This window comes from Botryllus schlosseri, chromosome 9, assembly GCF_051294905.1.
Source record: "Botryllus schlosseri isolate E-star chromosome 9, Bs_hap1, whole genome shotgun sequence".
In the NCBI taxonomy this organism is placed as follows: domain Eukaryota; kingdom Metazoa; phylum Chordata; class Ascidiacea; order Stolidobranchia; family Styelidae; genus Botryllus; species Botryllus schlosseri.
The window spans coordinates 16,648,203-16,668,726 of NC_137244.1; the positions used below are offsets into that span (position 1 = coordinate 16,648,203).

At 41.8% G+C, this 20,524-nt stretch overlaps 3 protein-coding genes across 4 annotated transcripts in view; 1 reads left to right on the forward strand and 2 right to left on the reverse strand.

The window, feature by feature from the left end:
* The window catches only part of LOC145446177 (protocadherin Fat 4-like), a 58,340-nt gene that overhangs the window by 23,439 nt on the left and 14,377 nt on the right, over window positions 1–20,524 (forward strand). For both annotated transcript variants that reach the window (XM_080324414.1, XM_080324415.1), the window contains exons 11-31: window positions 10,903–11,173; window positions 11,782–11,988; window positions 12,387–12,509; window positions 13,353–13,508; window positions 14,279–14,531; window positions 15,021–15,250; window positions 15,733–15,969; window positions 16,036–16,247; window positions 16,679–16,868; window positions 16,986–17,157; window positions 17,355–17,488; window positions 17,543–17,665; window positions 17,840–18,000; window positions 18,094–18,286; window positions 18,501–18,667; window positions 18,729–18,843; window positions 19,366–19,486; window positions 19,598–19,763; window positions 19,869–20,002; window positions 20,197–20,289; window positions 20,353–20,458. In XM_080324414.1, coding sequence (XP_080180540.1) covers window positions 10,903–11,173; window positions 11,782–11,988; window positions 12,387–12,509; window positions 13,353–13,508; window positions 14,279–14,531; window positions 15,021–15,250; window positions 15,733–15,969; window positions 16,036–16,247; window positions 16,679–16,868; window positions 16,986–17,157; window positions 17,355–17,488; window positions 17,543–17,665; window positions 17,840–18,000; window positions 18,094–18,286; window positions 18,501–18,667; window positions 18,729–18,843; window positions 19,366–19,486; window positions 19,598–19,763; window positions 19,869–20,002; window positions 20,197–20,289; window positions 20,353–20,458 — 3,564 coding nt within the window. The remainder of the gene's footprint in view (window positions 1–10,902; window positions 11,174–11,781; window positions 11,989–12,386; window positions 12,510–13,352; window positions 13,509–14,278; window positions 14,532–15,020; window positions 15,251–15,732; window positions 15,970–16,035; window positions 16,248–16,678; window positions 16,869–16,985; window positions 17,158–17,354; window positions 17,489–17,542; window positions 17,666–17,839; window positions 18,001–18,093; window positions 18,287–18,500; window positions 18,668–18,728; window positions 18,844–19,365; window positions 19,487–19,597; window positions 19,764–19,868; window positions 20,003–20,196; window positions 20,290–20,352; window positions 20,459–20,524) is intronic.
* On the reverse strand, window positions 5,171–6,730 carry LOC145446187 (caspase-2-like). Its single transcript, XM_080324426.1, has one exon. The coding sequence runs from the start codon at window positions 6,572–6,574 to the stop codon at window positions 5,420–5,422; it is 1,155 nt and encodes a 384-aa protein (XP_080180552.1). The 5' UTR covers window positions 6,575–6,730; the 3' UTR covers window positions 5,171–5,419.
* LOC145446185 (cell death protein 3-like) lies at window positions 8,460–10,411 on the reverse strand. Its single transcript, XM_080324425.1, has one exon. It carries the CDS (start codon window positions 9,844–9,846, stop codon window positions 8,686–8,688), a length of 1,161 nt encoding a protein of 386 aa, XP_080180551.1. The 5' UTR covers window positions 9,847–10,411; the 3' UTR covers window positions 8,460–8,685.

The window sequence follows — 20,524 nt, forward strand, 5'->3', positions numbered from 1 at the left end:
GGTGTAAATACACAGTTACGCATCCACCTTATATCCACCTTCCACTGGCGCATAGGATAGCCAATATGGACAAAATGTTCTTTTTACATATTCTTAAATTGTCGACGTAGGCTTTGTGACGCCATATATGGTCACTACGTCACAATGAATACATGGCGTCACACGATTACTAAAAACTTTGCTCCTCCAAATTTTCATTCTGGCTTGGCCTAGGCGCCTGCCACAATCTGGCTATTGTCACTCACGACTGGTTGATGTTTGTTACAGGCCTTGAAATTGGGATTTACAAGCAGGTAAAATCCAAATGAACAGGTGGATTGGAGCGGACTATAGAATGCCTGTCGTATTTTATCATTTAATAAGAAATAAAAGTGACGAACCGTTCTGGAATTTCTCCAATCTCGCTCGGTGTTAAAGCGAAGCAGCAGATAACTTCCGAAGCGCCCTGCGATTATGTAAATTATACCAAACAAAATTGCATATAGATAGTGACAGTAGTCTCCACTTTCCGGTGGCAAGGGCGTACAATTTCAAAGCAATCCGCGGCGCATTTCTAAACTAGCAACTTCCATCCTTGCCGCGCGCGTTTAGATATTTCAGCGATAAGCTCACGGTACCAGTCGGCCCTCATGAGATCAATATCGATCACTCAAATTTTCTCGTGATTCGATCGTGACACATACAGCATCACCTTGCGGGCTAAATTCACGCCTGAAGTAGGATCGCCTACATTTCGTTTGTGGCTTCAGAAATGGATTCTTTTATCGCCTTTATAGTGGCTATACTGACCTGCACATGACAAAGCGCTATATACGCAATCCTAGTGGGTAGCCTAAGGATATACCCGGCATTTGCGTTTCGATTGAATTGGTCTCATCATGCAATTGTCACGCCATTTCGTTATTCAACAATATGTTTTCCTCGCTCGGTCAAGACTTATCCGCTGACTTTGGCAAATGAGGAAATAACGGGTCGCACCTAACCATGCGTCCCTTTTACGTTGTATGATCTCGTGAACGAAATGTTGGTGAAATCAAGCCGCGCCAGCGTGCAATTTGTTTTGATTCGAAACATATTTGTTGGAACCGTGTACGGATAATGCTCACAGCCTTTCCATAAAACTAATAAACCGTGTTACTAATCACATAGTCGACACATAGACACATAAGTCGCTGTGTACAAATATTGCACTGTCGCGAAAGGAATTCTGGTAGCAGCTCAATCCGAATCATCCGTACTCTGGTGTTATCGAAATTGGAGCGAAAAGATTGTTAAGTTTCGCTAAGACATCAACAATTCTCGTGGATGAATACAAAAAATACAGCACACCTTAACCAGACGGTTTCGCAGTATTAAGATACGTCAAAAGCGATATTGCTAAGTTTTTCTTGCTCTGGGATCGGAAATTCTCTATACTTTACCTGGATTGTCAGTGACCCAGTTTAAAATATGTTCGTGTCAAACATGCCTTTCAGACGACAGTTCGAAACTAGATAATCAAATCGAAATTCATCTTCGGTCGCACAGAATACGAGCATCCGAGTCTGATCACCTTGATTTGATTATACTGATCCTTGTCTTATACTGTGGCAATGCCGAATACTATGGATTATTGTCATTTATCGCTTTGAATGTTCTACTTCTCCATTTTCTTATCTTCGAGCTACTATATACCTATATATATTTATATATGCGTCCTATATCGCCCTTTTTAGAGCAATTTGATTGTAAGTTTAGGACCAAAGACTTTACTTTGATCTGACGCCCCCTGAGCCAGGCGATCGAACAGGTCTTGTCAATATTTTTGTACAATATTCATGAAACATAACCAGTGACGTGCGGTCTAGACCAGGGGTGGGCAATTATTTTCCTCCGCGGGCCAAATGAGAAGTGGAAAATACGTTGGCGGGCCGAGTGAAAACTTTTAGCTATATTCTCCGGCGTATTTTGATATATTTCTAAATTACATTGTTGATAAATGCTGCTCAGTGAATGTGTTGATGTTAGGTAATGAGAAAGCGGCGGTAAATTTTAAAAAATATCTATTTGCAGTCATGATTTGAAACAATGTTGAACATGATACATTGCTAACTCACTAAACAACTTTCCACGTTATTCTTTTAAGGCACTAGAACAGTGGTTCTCAAACTTTTTTAGAAACGTTCCCTTTGTGATATTGAAAAATTTCGCGTCCAACGCCCCCCCCCCCCTAGCATGATATCAAAAAAACATATTAAAAAGAGCAACCAGCATGCTAGCAATCCCGACGGATAGTTTAATGGCCTGGAAGGTTATGGTTGTTTATGAGAGAATTCTGTAATATCAAAGTCGGACAATACACAGAGCAATAAACTATAAGCTGGGGTTAAATCGCGCTGGGCGCGCAAAATGTTTTCATTCAACTTCAGCTTCGCGCCTCTTTTCAGATGCATTCACGCCCCCCAGTTCGAGAACCACTGCACGGAAATGTATATGGGATAGTACAAAGCAATTGTCTTGGTTGCTGTATTCCGAGCAGTGTGTAGCTCATATAGCCTTGATGTTGAGCGAAGTTTGCAGATTTTCTGAATTTCACCCTCCCTTGACCGAGTGTTTCGTGTTTTTGGCATAATTAAAATTCTTAACAAATAAATAAATAAATAAAAATAGCAACCAATCTCGGCACCATGCTCGGCAAAAACTAAAAGGACGGGTTTACCCCTAAACTCCAGTATACAAATATTTAGTGCCCTTAACCTTCTTTGAATTTCAGCTTTCGGCTTTCTCTTTTTGACATGCCTGTTCAATGTTCATAATTTATGGGTGATAGATATGATGAGTCATATAGTAATCGCGAGCACTACTCATCAACATTCAAAAAGCAGGTTTAATGTTATGAATTCCAAGCAACCTTACGCGGGCCGCACAGAATGGCTTCGCGGGCCGCATTTGGCCCGCGGGCCGCACTTTGCCCAGGCCTGGTCTAGACGGATAATAATTACTATCTCTTCAAGTACCGGTATAAATTATTCGAAGCATAAAGCAACGACAATGCAGCCTATGCAAGTAGCTATCACATACCATAATTTAACGGAAAATCAATACCAGCTACATAAGTAAGGGAATGTATTTGCTCCGAGTTACGTATTGGCCGTCGCTACTATATAATTCCTACAAGACAGTCAAGAGTCAAGACTGTTGTATTTCGAAATCGATAGCGCGTTTCACCGTGCAGCGATTGTCCAATTGTTAGCGAATAGTGCATGAGGCAAATTCGTTTGTGCCTCACCTGGCCATTGTTTCTCTGCGATGTCATTGTTTGTAATAAAGCCGAATGTCACCTTCCTTGGCGATTTTGAGGGGGTTCTGGTGGTCTGACACTGTTAATATTTGGATTTTCGGAATCATTGTGACGATAGCATTTGATTGATACCAGTTGTTATGAATTTCGAGCTATTTATGATGAATTGCATTGTCGCAGGTCTCCTTTCGCGCTGTATTTTTGAATAATAATTATGAAAATTGATGATGTTGTGTGACAAAATGTTGTTCAAATTTAGTTATTTATGAACGTCGATGTAAAATATCAATAATCATCGACTCATGGAGGGTTTTCACAATTTTCACTTATTCGCCCTGACGTCAGGTGAGGCACTGCCTCACCTGCCTCATTGGACCGCACGTCACCTAACATAACGGTCCGCTAACTTGGCTACGAAGTCTACTATGCCAGCATACCAGTCGTGATATTTCCGCGCAGCTGTTCACTGCAGAGATCAAACAATTATTGTCGCGAGTCTTTGTAGCGTTAATATGAATTTAATTGTCGGCGTCAATGGAGTAATGTTTGTCACCTGCACTCTGGCAAATAGGCGTACATTGTACTCAAGGTGACACAAGGAGCTGCTTTCGCTTCTCCCGGTACTTGAGTGGCACTCGACCGAGTGTAAGCTATCCCCGCCCATTTACCATGTATATTGGATATGCGCGAGAAATATATGCGTTGAGGACTGATGATAGCTTTCGATCTAAAGTTTGGAATCTAACAGTGAGGGATAGTTGTATATCCCATCTGGGAATAGAAATTGTATAACAACAGGTATGCTTTCTCACTTTCGCTTTACTGAACCAAATTTTAGACAGATCATTGCTTTACGTTACAAGCCACCCCTGCGCGCATTTCCAAGCCCCTTATTGCACCTGAATCGCTAGTCACGCGAAAGACGAACCGGCAAAACTTTTAAGAATTTCCAACGAAATGGATACGGTATAAACATCGTATACACGCGGAGCTGTCACCGTATAATAACAAGCCTCTAGGCCAGCCATTATGCACTTTCCACCATATTTTTAAATATGATGTAACTGTAAACGGACGTTAAATTTCCAGTATACTGTAATCCATTTTGATATCAGAATCAAATCGGTGATTGCGCGCTCCCGTTTTGATAGATCGGAAGATAGGCTATTAAGAAGCGGTGAGATATATAAATTTAATAACAGCGCAGCGGTCTCTAGCATAGTGTTTTTCAACGTGAATGGCACTCGCTGGTAGAACGCCTTGCATAATAAATGGTCAAAATATTGCTATGGATCTATTCTCTCATATTATCTCTCTTGAAATTCAAGATTTATGTGATCATACATCATGCCGTATTATTATAAAAGTAATGCTGATTAATAACGAGGAACGTAGCTGGCAATACAGGGCTATTCGATGAACGAGCGAGCGTATATTCCATGCAGTTGGAAAAAGTAACGAGATTTAGCCTGTGTATTGTGGAGTTTTGATGGGTTATACCACTTTCGACTGTATTTAATTTGGATTATTAGCACGTTATTGTGCTTTCTAGAAAAGAGTTTGTGTGAATTGTGGGAATTTTAGCTTCCGACGCCGTTTAAACGTGATCACGCGAATAATGCTCCCTCTTAATACGGATGAGCGTTAAAACTTGTCAATCGCCGTTTCCAAACGTGACGACCATCGAACGCGTACTTTTCGCGCAAAATTCGTATATTAAGCACAACCGAAACGCTAACGCCCCCCCCCCCCACGTCGGACCACTCTGCATAATTTTTAATCAAATCACAATATATCCGCACCTGCACCACTATTTATATTCGCGTTGACACCGAATAACTATCCGAGTCCGATTGAAAGGGAGATGAATATATATATAGTATATATATATACAGACAGAGAAAGATACTTTATTTGGTATTTACATTTACAGCATCAACATAGAATATAGAAGAAAGCGCAATTAAACCCGAAACACCGACATACCATGCGCTAATTCGCACTGATCTAGAGATGAGAACGAACGTGAACGTATATCAATATACAACATGCACATTTGCACAATGTACAGCGATTATCTGGACAGCGAAATAATCACAGATGAACGACATGCACAGCTTATCAAAAGCGCAGTTCCCTCTAGACGGGCTTCGGAAACCCCGGAAACAAGTATAGCTTTTTGCCGTTAAACGAATCGCTGCTTTCCACGGTCGCCGTGCACTCGTGATACTTCGGCATCTTCGTGGGCATGTTCGACAGTTTCTCGCCCACCTCCCGACTGACGTGCTCCATGATCTCCACCACGTGACAGTCTTTCGCGCGCTTCTTGAACTGATTCGCGATGGCGGTGATGAACCAGCCGCGAAATGAAATGTGGTCTGGCTGGCACGCGAAAGCCAGCATTAGGTCTGCCCCCATGCCTGTGTATTCGAACGCGGTCGCGTCGCTTTCAACGCTGTCCGACTCGATCGTGCTTCTTCTGGGTGTGTTGTAGTTGTAACGCGGCGGAGCTCTGTGTGTTTTTTTCGCAGGTTTTATGATACTATTGAGTAAGCTTCTCAGCCACGCGCTGTCCGATTGTGGTTCTATAAAGCCAACCGCGTCTGACTCCACCGCGCCCCTTCCCGGTGATTTAACAGACGTGTACTTCTTGGCCTGTTTGCCTCTGCACATCTGGAAAAATAGCATTTTAGGCTTCCCATTCAACACCGGACACCGCGTCACTTCCGACACAATCTCCGTGACGTTGGTTTTCGTATTCATATCATCGCCCAGTATAAAGTCGTCCTTCTCTCCGTGCGACATCACTATGATCGCGCATACGGCAGCACGCTTCATTGCCGGCGAGTTTACGAAATCCGCCACAGTTTGCTTCATGGCTTCTGCGGTCAAGTCACCTACAAACTCAACGGCGAAGCCTAACGACTGCCAGAGTACGACCATTTTCTTCGCGTCTTCCTGACTGCCGTTACGCTTTAGTTTCTGGTCCTTAAATTCGTTGTTCATGATCAAGATACGGCCTTTTGGATGTCCCCTAATCGGGTACACGTCGTTCGCGTTATTTTTGCTCACGTAATCCTCGTAGTCGCAATCCTCGACTTGTGCGTCGATCTCGTCTTCAACACTTGCTGATTTCCCGAGCTTGACAGGCATCTCGTTCAACTCTTTCGAATGCGTCGTTCGAGTATCTTCCGCGGGCAGCGTGATGTTGAAATGGACGGGCCCGTAAAATATCGGATTCCCGCTAAAAGTGGACGCCATCGCCTCCGCGCGAGGACTTTGGTTTTCACTCATTTTCGATCAGTATCTTTTACCGTTACTTTGAATAATTTAATGCAATCTAGAGAGGTTCTTATGATTGGTAAGCTTTGTCGGTAATTGCTGGAAAAGCACTACTGACCTTCCAGTTTTTACGCGACTGCCTTCTCGGATTGAAGCCGCATGTGACTTGATAGAATCTAAACGGGGCGCGGGGCTTTAAAGCCCATATACTTCCTTAAAAAGCCTGACGTATTCATCGTCATAAGTCAAGCCCGACAAGGAAATTCTCGCTCTCGTTTTCTTAAGTTTACACACGCCTGTCAATTCTGTAACAGTCACTGAAAATCCGTCGTTGAGATATGTTAATGCAGCACTGCGATATGTTTACCATTAATACATGACGTTTCGTGAAGTCACATCCGCAACGCTGGCATGGCAGTGTCTACTATTCAATGCTCGCAAGCCGTGATCAATCCTTCGCGTGACTACTGCTGGACTTTGTCTTTTCTCAAATTCAACATGGAGTCAACTGAACTGTACAATCGAAATTCATCTTCTGTGATACAGAATACGAGTACCGTATGTCCGTATCCGGGTCTGGTCACTACGGCAAGTTTTTGTTGCAGTCAAACCCGTGAAAAGTTGCACTTACTTTTACCAAAGTTGCAGTAAAAAGTTGCATTTATTTTTCACAAAGATTGCACTAGAAAGTTGCATTTAAGGACAAGTTCCTTGAAATTATTAGGGTATGGGATACTCGAATCGATCCGTATTCAAGGCACTGTAGCAAACTCGGTGTTGGCGACTTCAACAAAATCAATAGCCTGAAAAAACTGACCCATCGGAAATATAATTTTCGGCAGTCCGGCCTGAATTGACGTCAAATCAGAAAGGACCTCAAATTTAAACGACAGCGAAATAAGCAAGCGATCTATTTACATATAGGGCCAAATATTTCCAGTAAAAAGTAGGTTGCATGAAAAATGGAAAAAAGAAATGCAAAAAGTTGCATGAAAAAATGGAGAAAAGTTGCGATATAAGATTCCTCTAGACAGCTTAAAACACCATACATAACTTCTGAGTAATTAGGAAGCTGCCGGAAGCTGTAAAAAAAAGTTGGAAAAGTTGCAAAAACTTGCCCTACTGATCACCTTGATTTGATTATGTCGATCCTTGTGTTGATTTTGAAAACTGCGGCAATGCCGAATACTATGGATTATTGTCATTAATCGCTTTGAATGTCCTATTTCTTCATTTTCTTTTCTTGGAGCTGCTATATACTTATATATATAGGCGTACTATTACCATATTTTTAAATATGATATAACTGCAAACGTATGTTCGATTTCCAGTATAATCCGTTGTGTTAAACTGAATCAAATCGGTGATTGCGTGCTCGCGTTTTGATAGATCGGAAGATAGGCTATTAAGAAGCGGTGAGATATATAAATCTAATAACAGCGCGTCGGTCTCTAGCATAGTGTTTTTCAACGTTCGTTGCGCGCGCTGGTAGAACGACTTGCATTACGTATATTAATCACCATCGAAACGCTAACTCCCCCCACGTCGATGGACTGGGCAGTAGACACGGGACCAAGCACGACTACAGGGCATACCTCGAAAATTTTACCTCGTGACTTTCCCATTATTAAAATTTTCGTGACTAATTGTGTTGCGTTCATTTTAGCGTGTGCAAACTGCGAATAAGGTTTTGCTTCTGAGGCAGGGTGCAGCTCATATCCGGACGTGACGCCGCACCGGGTGGGATTGTCTTTGATTATATTTCGGACTTGCCCACTTGCGACGCCGCACCACCCTGCATAATTTTTTAATCACGTCACAATATATCCGCGCCTGCACCACTAATTTTATTCGCGTTGAGACCGTATATATATATCTCAATCCCATCAAAAGGGAGTTGAAGACAGAGAAATATACTTTATTTGGTATTTACATTTACAGCGTTGACATAGAATAAAACAAAGCGCAATTAAACCTGAAACACCAACAGACCAAGCGCTAATTCGCTTATATCTGGAGATGAGAGTAAAAGTATGCTATCAAGTACAACATGCACAATATACAGCGAAATAATCATAGGTGGACGACATGTATTGTATAGCTTATCACCAGCGCAGTTCCCACTACACGGGCTTCGGAAACCCTGGGAACAAGTACAGCTTCTTGCCGCTAAACGAATCGCTACTCTCCACGGTCGCCGTGCACTCGTGATACTGCGGCTTCTTCGTGGCCATGTTCGACAGTTGCTCGCCCACCTCCCGACGAACGTGCTCCATGATCTCCAACACGTCACAGTCTTTCGCGCGCTTCTTGAACTGATTCGCGATGGCGCTGATGAACCAGCTGCCTTCCTTGTTTCGGAAAGAAACGTGGTCCGGCTGGCACGCGAAAGCCACCATTAGGTCTGCCTCCATGTCTGTGTATTCGAACGCACTTGCGTCGCTTTCAACGCTGTCCGACTCGATCGTGCTTCTTCTGGGTGTGTTGTAACGCGGCGGGGCACCGTGTTCTTTTTTCGTAGGTTTTATGATGCTTTTGAGTAAGCTTCTCAGCCACTCGCTGTCCGATTTGGGTTCTGTAAAGCCAATCGCGTCTGACTCAACCGCGCCCCTTCCCGGTGATTTAACAGGCGTGTACTTCTGTGCCTTTTTGCCTCTGCACATCTGGAAAAATATCATTTTAGGTTTCCCCACCAACACCTCAGACTGCTTCACTGCCGACACGATCTCGCTGACGTTGGTTTTCGTTTTCATATCATCGCCCAGTATAAAGTCGTCCTTCTCTCCGTGTGACATCACTATGATCGCGCATACGTCAGCACGCTTCATTGCGGGCGAGTTTACGAAATCCACCACAGTTTGCTTCATACCTTTTGCGGTCAGGTCGCCTACAAACTCGACGGCGAAGCCTAGCGACTGCCAGAGTACGACCATTTTCTTCGCGTCTTCCTGACTGCCGTTACGCTTTTGTCTGTGGTCCTTAAATTCGTTGTTCATGATCAAGATACGGCCTTTTGGATGTCCCCTAATCGGGTACACGCCTTTCGCGTTTTTTTTGCTCACGTAATCCTCGTAGGCGCAATCCTCGACTTGTGCGTCGATCTCGTCTTCAACACTTGCTGACTTCTCGAGCTTGACAGGCATCTCGTCCAACTCTTTCGAATGCGTCGTTCGCGTATCTTCCGCAGGCAGCGTGATGTTGAAATGGACGGGCCCGTAAAATATCGGATTCCCGCTAAAAGTGGACGCCATCGCCTCCGCACGAAGACTTTGGTTGTCACACATTTTCGATCAGTATCTTTTACTGCTACTTTGGATAATTTAATGCAATCTAGAAAAGTTCTTATGACTGGTTAGCTTTTTTGGTAGTTGCTGGAAAAGCTCTCCTGGCCTCCCTTCTTAGATTCGAACCGCTGACGAGTGACGGCCCGTCACTGACGGGGCGCGGGGTTAAAGGCTGTTTACTTCCGCAAAAAGCCTGACGCATTGACAATAAGTCAAGCACAAGGAAATTCCTGCGCTCGTTTTTCTTGAGTTTGCACACGCCTGTCAAGTGTCAACTCTGTAACATTTACTGAAATATGTCGCATGTCGCTGTTAATATGGTAATGATTAATGTTACATGACGTTTCGCGAAGTCACATCCGGAACGCTGACATGGCAGTTTCTGTTGTAGCATGCAAGCTGTGTTCAATACTTAGCGTGACTACTGCTGAACTTTGTCTTGTCTCAAATTCAACATGCAGTCAGCTGTATTATGATAGCTCGTACGCTTGACGGTTGCTATACCGATATTCCACACTTCATCGATTTCCCGTCGACCGCTCGCCACCGGTCCTGATATTCTGACAACTGAATTCAATTCAACTTATTGTAAACAATTTCATCATTTTAATATACCACAAGACTGCGATACAATGGAAGAAAGGAAGGTGTCAATAGAAATAAATGACGCTCTGACATCGATGATGCGTTGTAACGCGCCAAGTGGAAAATTTGCTCTCAACAACGTGTCGTTATTTTGCTAGTGAGGTTGCGGGTGAATGAATGTCGTCATCTCGCGACCGAAAGTCATTTGTACCGACTACCGAGTCACAAACTATGATGAAGTGACTACTCTGCATCGAATGTGCATTATAAGCTCGGATCAGGCCAATACCATGAGTACCAATTCCTATGTTTATTCCATCACAAATGGCAGCATTTTGGTCCGATACAAATTGATATCTTATCGAGGTGACTGGAGTCGCGAGACTACTGTGTATCATTATGCATTCAAGTATAAAATATAATCAAATATAGTCAAATGTATGTAAATTCGGTTTCGTCTTCGTATTTTAGATAACAGTTGAGGTCAGCGACGAAAACAACAACCCACCCGAGTTTCCGGAAGGCTTGGCCCGTGCCAGCGTGTCCGAATCGAAACCGCCCGGTACCAAAGTGACCACGGTCAAGGCGACCGACCTGGACTCCGGCGATGTCTTGACTTATTCACTGAGCTCCAAATCAGGAGACTTGGGATCGGACTTCGTCATCGACCCTGTCGAAGCTGTCGTATCCGTCGGACCCTCTGGAGTTGACCGAGAGAGAAAATCTCAATATCTACTTGAAGGTAGGAGATATTTTCAAACATACTAGATAAAACGATTGTATCTTCTCCCTCAAGAGAATTTTCGAATTGATTTATAGTAGGTTAATTACTATCATTTCAGTGGTTCTTGACCTTACCAACCCTTTCGATACTCCGACGAACCCAAATATTTGTACAGTCACAAAAGCAAACGCAGTACAAATCAAATACGTTACTATAGAATATTGGTGCACTCTGCACAAGGTGTACTGTGCGTCAAAAGCATCGTTAAAGAACAAAACCACTGAGACATCATACAACCAAATGATTATAATGAATATTTACCAGTTAAAACCACTGTATTCCATTAAATAAATACCCTCTTTTCCTAATACCAACATGACAATGGTTATATTCTGATAAATATCACAGAAAATGTTTGATATTTATCAATATCAGTTATTATTATTACCTTGAATTGTGGTGTAAGCCCACCCCAGTACTTGAGTTATGTTGGGAAATGGTGGCCAGTGTTAAGTGCAGCGAGTTGTGACGTCACATTGCGCATTTGTGGTAGATTCAATGTCCAAATGCCAGGTTTGAATTACTATCACAGGATTAATATAAATGAGACTTCTTATCGTTTTAAGTCACTGCCGATGACGGGACGCACCGGTCCACCATGGAATTGCAGATAGACATCGAAGACGTTAACGACGAGGCGCCGCAATTTACGTCCACCCCTATCTGCTTTGATTTGTCGGAAAACTCTCCGTACGGCACCGTCGTGGGGCACTTAGAGACAGAAGACCGGGACCAGGATTCCTATGTTGAATATTCGATCATTGGCGATAATGGTAGGTTTCATGCACCACTTTATCTTAAGCCTTTACCACATCTACTCTACATTGGCAATAACCTATCAACTTCGAATTCTGATATCAGTTTGGCTCCACAAAAATCACTGAATGGGTACTTTTAATAATATAATTATTCTGTATCTGTATCTCGAAAATCCGATAGCTGTTTTTGAACGATTTATCATTACGTCTTGATATTCTAAATGAATATCTGGATACATTGTGCCATATTGCTGCTTGCGTATCACATATCGCACTTTCTGTTTGTGATTTGAGTCATGCTATTGTTTAGCGCTTGTGGCTAAATTTAACGCCTTGACTCGTTTGATTAATCACAGACTGATACCGATTGTTTTGCTTCTTATGTATTGAAACGTGTCGCTTTTATGTTTCAGAAATGCACACGAATTTTACAATCCACGCTAATCACGGAACCATACGGTATACCGGAACAGGTGGACTGGATAGGGAATTACAAGATTTGCACATTTTACAAGTTCGAGCAATCGATCAAGGCGGTATGTGACAGAATTCCTACAACGCCTCACGGTATCTGTTGGATATTCATTTGAGCGTATTGTCTCTCAGTAGAAATCGAAGAGAATCTTCAATTTATGTACGTGAATTGTGTTGTCATGATTTGAGCTGGATGAAATAGTACGCTCTGTTTGTAGGACATTTACACCCTGATTGAAGTTATATTTTTGTGAATAGGTTTAACGGCATTTCCACGTTACATAAACCATCACTTCTCATGCTGAGTTCTAAAGGATTTTACCCCATGTCCTACCCCGTGTCACTTCAGTCTGCGGTATATTTTATGCATTTTATAAATGATTGCAAAAATTAGGTTTCTTAATAACTGACCCCAACCTTATTTCACGAATTCTACTACCAGACCTCAGTTGAAGTCTAAATGAGAACATTGCTTGATACCTCCAAATTTTGGTCCCCTGACTGGTCTGCACTTCTACAATAACTCATCTACAGCAGCAATTATCCTGACTCACATTAACACGGTGTACTGTCGAAAAGAAAATTAAAAATGCTGACTACCCGGTCAGTATTATTATTGTTTTATATAACATCAATCTTTTTGCTTCACAATCCATTACTGACAGGAGAAAATGATCATGCCCAATTTGGCTTTTCAATCATCAAAGCTTCAATCATGATATGCCGGTGATTACTCGAGATTATATGGTTATGATTATAATTTGATGATAACAGGGAATATCATCTGAATTAACCATCGTACTTGATTTATCTGTGAAACCACATCGTCTTTGGTGTGGGTGTGGGTTATTTCCTATTAGCTTTTGCATAAGTTATCTGTCAATTCAATGCTGAATGTTTTACAGGCTTGCACTCCATCGCCCGTGTGTACATTTATATCACCGACGAAAATGACCACCAACCTATGCTGCACGTGCAGGGCCATGACATTATCGAAATATCAGAAGAGTCCCACATTGACTCGGTCGTTGCTAGGGTGCATGGGACTGATCTCGACCTTGGTGAGGGTACTTCTTTTGTTGGTTTGATGTGAACTAGTCAGTGGTGTGCTCCACAAGTCTGGGGTTTGGATTATGACGAAGCCAAAAATGTATTCTAACTCTGACTAGATCTTGCACATCTATTATAGTGAAGTATCAGCAGCATTGAGATGTGTGATGGCCACTCTCTTTGTTTCGTCTAGTCTGGCACTTTGCGATGTTGATTCATCAGTAAATATTCCTTCCCCCTTTGATACAACATCTAACACATCTTAGAGGGCATCTGAAAAATGCTGGTCAGCGATGCTTTACATATTACTCATACTGTGAACTTTGTGACATAGTTGGCGATGCGCAATGACTTTTGCGTGCATTGTGATGATTGAATTTGCCTCGTGTGCTATGATGAAATAATAATAGGAACCAACAATCGAGATGTCACTGGTGCCCCCTTAATTAACGAGTTTAAATACTTTTTTTACTGTCCCGACCATAGCGGTGTTGAAAACGCATGTACAGCTAACACGCGACTTAATGGACCACAAAGTTTTCACAACTGACAATATACTGTTAAACCACGAGGAAATAGACACAAACTATTGACCTTATGATATCTTGAAGGCATTGTTTGCGCGTGACTCCACACCACTCGGTGCATAAATTCAGTACTTGAAAAATGGATTCAATATCCTGGTATGATTCAACAAATGCTAATATTGCTGTAAATTTAGAAAGAAATTGCGCCTATGAAGCGTTTTATGAAACTAATGTTTTCCACATCTCATTTTTAGGCGACAACCAAGAAATTTACTACAGCATTGTTAGCGGTAATCCCTACGGTCACTTCCGCATCGGCACCTTTTCCGGACTGGTCCATGTTAACTCTAAGTTGGACCGGGAAACCATCGGCCAGTACCGTTTGACCATCATGGGCAGGAACAAATTTGCCGGTCTCGGGTTCGAGCAATTCTCCAATCTCACTCTTGATATCAGTCTTCTGGATGAGAACGACAACACGCCATATTTCACAACTCCCTTAATCACGTAAGTATCACATTGGTAACATTACAATCACATAACTCCTAAGACTTTGCCTACCAACATGTGCCACCTCATTTTCATGGCATGTACTTATATGTTATCGTCTATTCCTTTTCATTCAACTTGCATACATGGTATATACCTGTTCTAGGCCGAGGTAGGTGTCTGATTGAAATGTTACTCCAAGTCGTTTCAACACTCTCCTCTGTTTTCATTATATCTCAATCTTGTGTTGTTTTGAAATGATGAAAATATCAATAAAATGAATGAAAATTGCCGGTTGGGGAAAAGCTGTTGGGTATTAATTACCATCTAGTAACCGATAATTGAGAATTATTTTGTGATCGGATTATTAATTTACTGAAGCTTAGATATATATATCGCTCAAGTTTGATGCAATTCTTGATAATTATCGCACAAAGCATATTATGATTCCGGTACAATGATCAGTTTTGACATGTTTACATTCTAAAATTCATGGAAATTTTCTAGATACCTTCCAGAAAATGCTCCTGTGGGACACACGGTGGTCGATATCAAAGCTGTCGACCCCGACGAGGAATTGGACGGGGTGGTCTCCTATCGCCTGTTAAGTCAATCGCCCAACGACGGAACCTTCTCTCTCGATTCCCAATCGGGACTGTTAACCGTTTCGGACAATAGGAATCTCGATTTCGAAACTACCACACAATATAATTTGACAATCGAAGCCAAGGATGGAGGTAAGTTCACTTTGACAACAGGTGATTGAATTACAAAGCTTCAACTTGTTGAAGACTCAGTCAATAGCATGGAAAATCTATGCAAACAGTACACTCAAGTACCTTACCACTGTTTCGTCCATTACGTGAAGTAGTTTCAGTGAAGTGATAAGAACTTATTCTTCAACAGACTTTAAAATCAAAGAATTCAACTTTTGGATTTGTCAATTAGTTTAATTTAGTGCGTATCAATTTCTTCGTGATAATAAATCACAGCAGTAAAAATGAGACGGCACTGTTGCAACTTTTGTTTGACCTTCACACAGATCTATTGACCCACGCTTATTTGAAAAAAAATAATTGCTAATAATTGCCTTCATAATTGCTAAACAAATACCATTACCCACTGTTATATGTATAATTTCCGCTGTATTTTCTTCAGCGTGTAGATTCGTAGAACTCCACCCGGGGAAAAATGTTATCATCAGTGTTTATTTATTCAGGCTATCCTGCATCGACTTCGAAAGGAAAAATTGAGGTACGCATAGTCGACGCTAACGATAACCGGCCAGTTTTCGAAAAAAGCCAGTACACTGCAACGCTTCGTGAAGACAGCCCTGTTGGATCGCACATCGTACGAGTGGCAGCTGAAGATGACGATACCGGGCACAATTCCGAGATCCTGTACCGAATAGTACCTTCTTCGAATGCGACGTTTTTCCACATTGAACGATACACGGGTAAATAAATAACTCGAAATTCATGCCATTCTTGTTTAACATCTATCAACAATCGGGAATTCTCAGGTCGCGTAACACTGTTCAATACTTTGGACTTTGAAAAGAAAGAATATATATCGGTGGAAATTGAAGCCATCGACGGTGGCGTGAATCAGCTGTCAAGCCGCTGTACGCTGCTTTTGAATGTGGAAGACGTGAACGATTGGTCGCCTATTATATCTCCGGACCACATTATTTTGCATGTGCAAGAAAATTCTCACGCGCAATCTCTGGCAAAGGTACGATAAGAAGTGATTGTGTCAGGAGTAAATATTTTTAAATAAATAGTCTTCATTTATGGTGTGCTAGGATAAAGCGAGCGTATTTTGATATCTCGTCCTTGACGCAGATGGATGAAAATGTTTTGATATTGTCATTTACAGACAATCAGAATTGGTCCATGATGAAGTACTTCTAATTCTACTTCCATAATTGGTTCTGTTTTAGTCTACCGCTACTTCAGAGTTTTTTGTTTACCTGACAAAACTAGGCCAAGAATACTTTTTTAGCCACTTGGAAATGACTACTTCTTCTACTTGAGTACCAACCATGCATTTCCTCATTGATGTTGATAAACAACTTCCCAAATTATTCTCAGAGTCGATAGGATTTTACATCATTTGAAACCGCAATTTCGTGCGTTGTTTATGCTTTTGTCATTGCCTGACAGTTCACCGCTATTGATAATGACAACGGTAACAACGGAGTCACCAACATCTACGGTATCCAATCCGTCCCACATTCGGATTCGTTCAGTTTGAATATCGGCGTCGACGGGTCTGCTTCGTTAACTGTCAACAAAGCACTCGACCGCGAATTAGCTAAGGAATATCAACTCACTATCAAGGCTCGAGACCGAGGTACGTACGTGGTATCTATGAATAAGCATTGGAGTTATTCATTAAATTAGTTCAAATTGGACTGATATTTACGGACATTTTACAGAAAAAATTAATTTATTCTCTCAACTATTTCAGGGTCTCCGCCCAGGACGGGTGTCGCGACTTTGCTTTTGATCGTGGATGACAGAAACGAATATCCTCCCGAGTTCAATCAAATTCAGTATTTTTCATCTGTTCGAGAGGATGTGTGGCCGGGTAGTTTTGTGACGTTTGTGAAAGCTACCGACAGGGACGGATCGCAAATCAGGTAGATACCTATCTCAAAAGCATACAAATATTTTGTCTACTGCCAGTCTTATTTTCGAAATTTAGGTCCTTCTAGAGAACTGTTCATTTTCCTACAATTTTCTAGCGCCGAACCCAATCTAATTGCAATGCCACTTTTTGTATGTGTATTCGATGGCATCGAAGTTCTTATCTTATGGGAGATAATATGATTTACAGATATGAGTTGCAAGACAGTGAGAACCTTCCATTCTACATTAACCACGACGACGGCAAGATCTACGTACGGGCGTCCTTGGACCGTGAAGTGACAGGACACTATAACGTTACTGTCGTCGCGTATGACGAAAAAGGTAGTTTCCATAGCACTCAAATTATTACGAGTTCAAACAAATTCCAATATCCAGATGTCACCGGATTGCAATATCACCACAATGTCACGCTGGCGATCGATGTTCTTGATGTAAACGACAATACTCCAGTTTTTACGCATGGAAATACGGATTTCTTTGTGGATTCGTCTATTTCGAGTATGTATTTGCCTCTGGTAGATATTTTGTGATCATCTGCTCAACTGTTGTTCTTGTTATCTGTCAAGCAAAATTTCCTTCAAGTGGCTGAACCTTATATACAGGCTCAAACCAACAGCCCACTTTCCAATCTGTTCTGTTCACAAAATAACTGCGAAACGTATCTATTTCTAGGTGGTACCGTGCAGGTTATAGAAGCGATGGACCCCGATTCCGGTGATAACGGAAGGATAACTTATTCCATCGTTAGCGGAGACGGGATCTTTTCAATCGATTCTCATACCGGCGAAATCATCATTTCATCTGCAATGTCATCCGGACCTTACAATCTAACCGTAAGCAGTGCTAATTGCATTGAATTTAAAAGATATGTGTTGTGTTTCATGAATGCAATTCATCCAATTCGTGAACTAATTTTTTGCGCGCAGATACAAGCCGCTGACAACGGCGCGCATCCAAAGTATGCCGTCGCGCACATTCGATTGTTTCTTCACAATGAACGGCAGCCAGTTATTTCGCACGATCTTTCGTCGACTGCAATTGATTTGGTTGAAGGCTTGAAATCTATCGAAGACATTGGAACATTCAAGGCTACGGGAAATGTTGAATTTCAACTTATAGGTACGTGCATTGTTGTGGATTGTTTGCTGGGTGATTTTTAAGTTGTTTGTAATAGCTATCAGTGCCAAAGAACAGGCTGTAAGGCTGTTAAGATCACGGTCATAAATCGAGCTGTGCCGTCATGCGAAACATACGTATATCTTCTTGTGCATTGATAGTGCTATCCGGTATTTTTTCGATTTTTACATTGTTTCTACATTGCAAATTTTTGTAGGAGATCGGTATGGGTGGTTTGCGATAAACCCCACCACTGGTCATCTGACCGTGTCTGGAAACGTGGACAGGGAATTGACATCGACTCTCACTCTGTGGGTGGTGGTGACGGAGACTGGAAGCCCTGGAAGCCCGTCTTTTTCCGGCTTTCAAAAACTTACGGTCAAGGTGCGTATTTTGCTGGCTTTGATTCAAGTACTGTGATCCCACGATTTACTTTACGAAACAGATAAGCGATGTCAACGATAACCGACCGATGTTCAACGATGCCGTTTATGAGGTGCACGTCAGGGAAGGCGAAAAGGGTGATATCGCTAGCTTTTCTGTGAACGACATGGACGAAGGTATTTTTTTCATTAAAATTCATGCCTCTAATTTTCAAATTCCATCTCAGTGACGTCATGTTTGGCAATACGAATGTTGATATACAAAGTTATTCTGCAATCTCTACTAGATGCTGACGAGTGTCAGCCGATAATATTTGTGTTTCTTTCAATGCGAATATATATTATTCAATTGTATATTGAAGTTCTCTACTTCCAAGAGTCTCTTACAATTCATGTGCTTATTACCCAGTAAAGTCAGATATGACGCCCTGTCGAGATTTTTTCACGTAAAATAGGCAAGGGTAACTGTATTTTCAAAACACTTCAATTGAATCAGCTACGTAACAGCTTACAATCAGTTGTCAAGAATTTACCAGGCTGTTATAAGTTGGTAGTAGTTGCCTCGATGGTAAGCTACATGATGCCTCAAAGAGTATTCGATATATTTGATTCACCCCAATTGTATTTCGCCGCTGTGCTCACAAGTCTATTCTGCTTATCATTCAAAACATCCAAGTCTTACTGAGGGCTTTTATTCAGGTCAAAATGCCGAATTTTCCTTGTCCATCGTTGATGTGAACGATGATGCAGATTCATTTTCCCTGTCGTCCGACGGAAAGTTGAGGATTGTTGAAGGACTCGACAGAGAAAAGCAGCCAAGGTATGTTGGATTTCAGACTTTTACCTTGACAGTTAGATGAATTCATAAAATTATTTTTTATGTATATTTTGATATAGACCTATACTTTATTTCATATTCAATTTTGCTCAGCTACAAGCTGGTGATCCGGGCTACCGATCGGGGCACTCCGGCTTTGCACACTGACCTCGTTTTCCGTGTGATTGTTGATGATGTCAACGAACACGAACCCAAGTTTGAACGCTTGCTGAGCGCTAACATTCCCGAAGACCTATCAGTGGGTGTCGCTGTGCTGAAGGTGAGAGTGAACAGTTTCAATAATGTGGTTTGACATTGTATGTATGATGTGCATAATGCTGGTGGTAATGCTTATCGGTATTCGTTTAATCTGTAATGAACCCAGGTGTCTTCCATTGATGATGACGAAAAATCGAATCACACGTATCGTCTCACCGACAATCCCGGCGGATATTTTGATATCAATCATGAGGGTTACATCACTGTGGCTAAACCGCTGGATCGCGAAACTACTGCTACGTATGTATATCCATATTAGATATATTCCTTTACCAGACGTGGTCAGCAATGAAGTACTTCTATTCTTTCGAAGTACTCAAATAGGTTATGATTTTATACTACTACATGCTTGACTACATGTCCTTATATGATTGTAGCGCCTTGGTAATATACCAGTTCTATTCAGTACTAGTAGTAACCGTAAACCGTTTTAGGCATGCCTTGGAAGTAGAGGCGTTTGACGGAACATGGACAAAGCCTGCCTCGGTGACAATCCGGTTGAGTGATGCTAACGACAATGCTCCTAGGTTTGTTGGAATGTCTCAGAAATAATTTCCATGCTTGGTATTTATACTGGCCTGACTTTTTAGGTTCACTGAAAATACGTATGCAACTTCTATTTCTGTCGATACCGAAAAAGGCGCCGCAGTTCTGAGTGTCAATGCAACTGATGTTGACATCGGAGATAACGGAAAGGTGCGATACAATGAATCGGTGTCACCCACTTACGATGTTGCATGCTAACCGATTTGAAAATGTTAA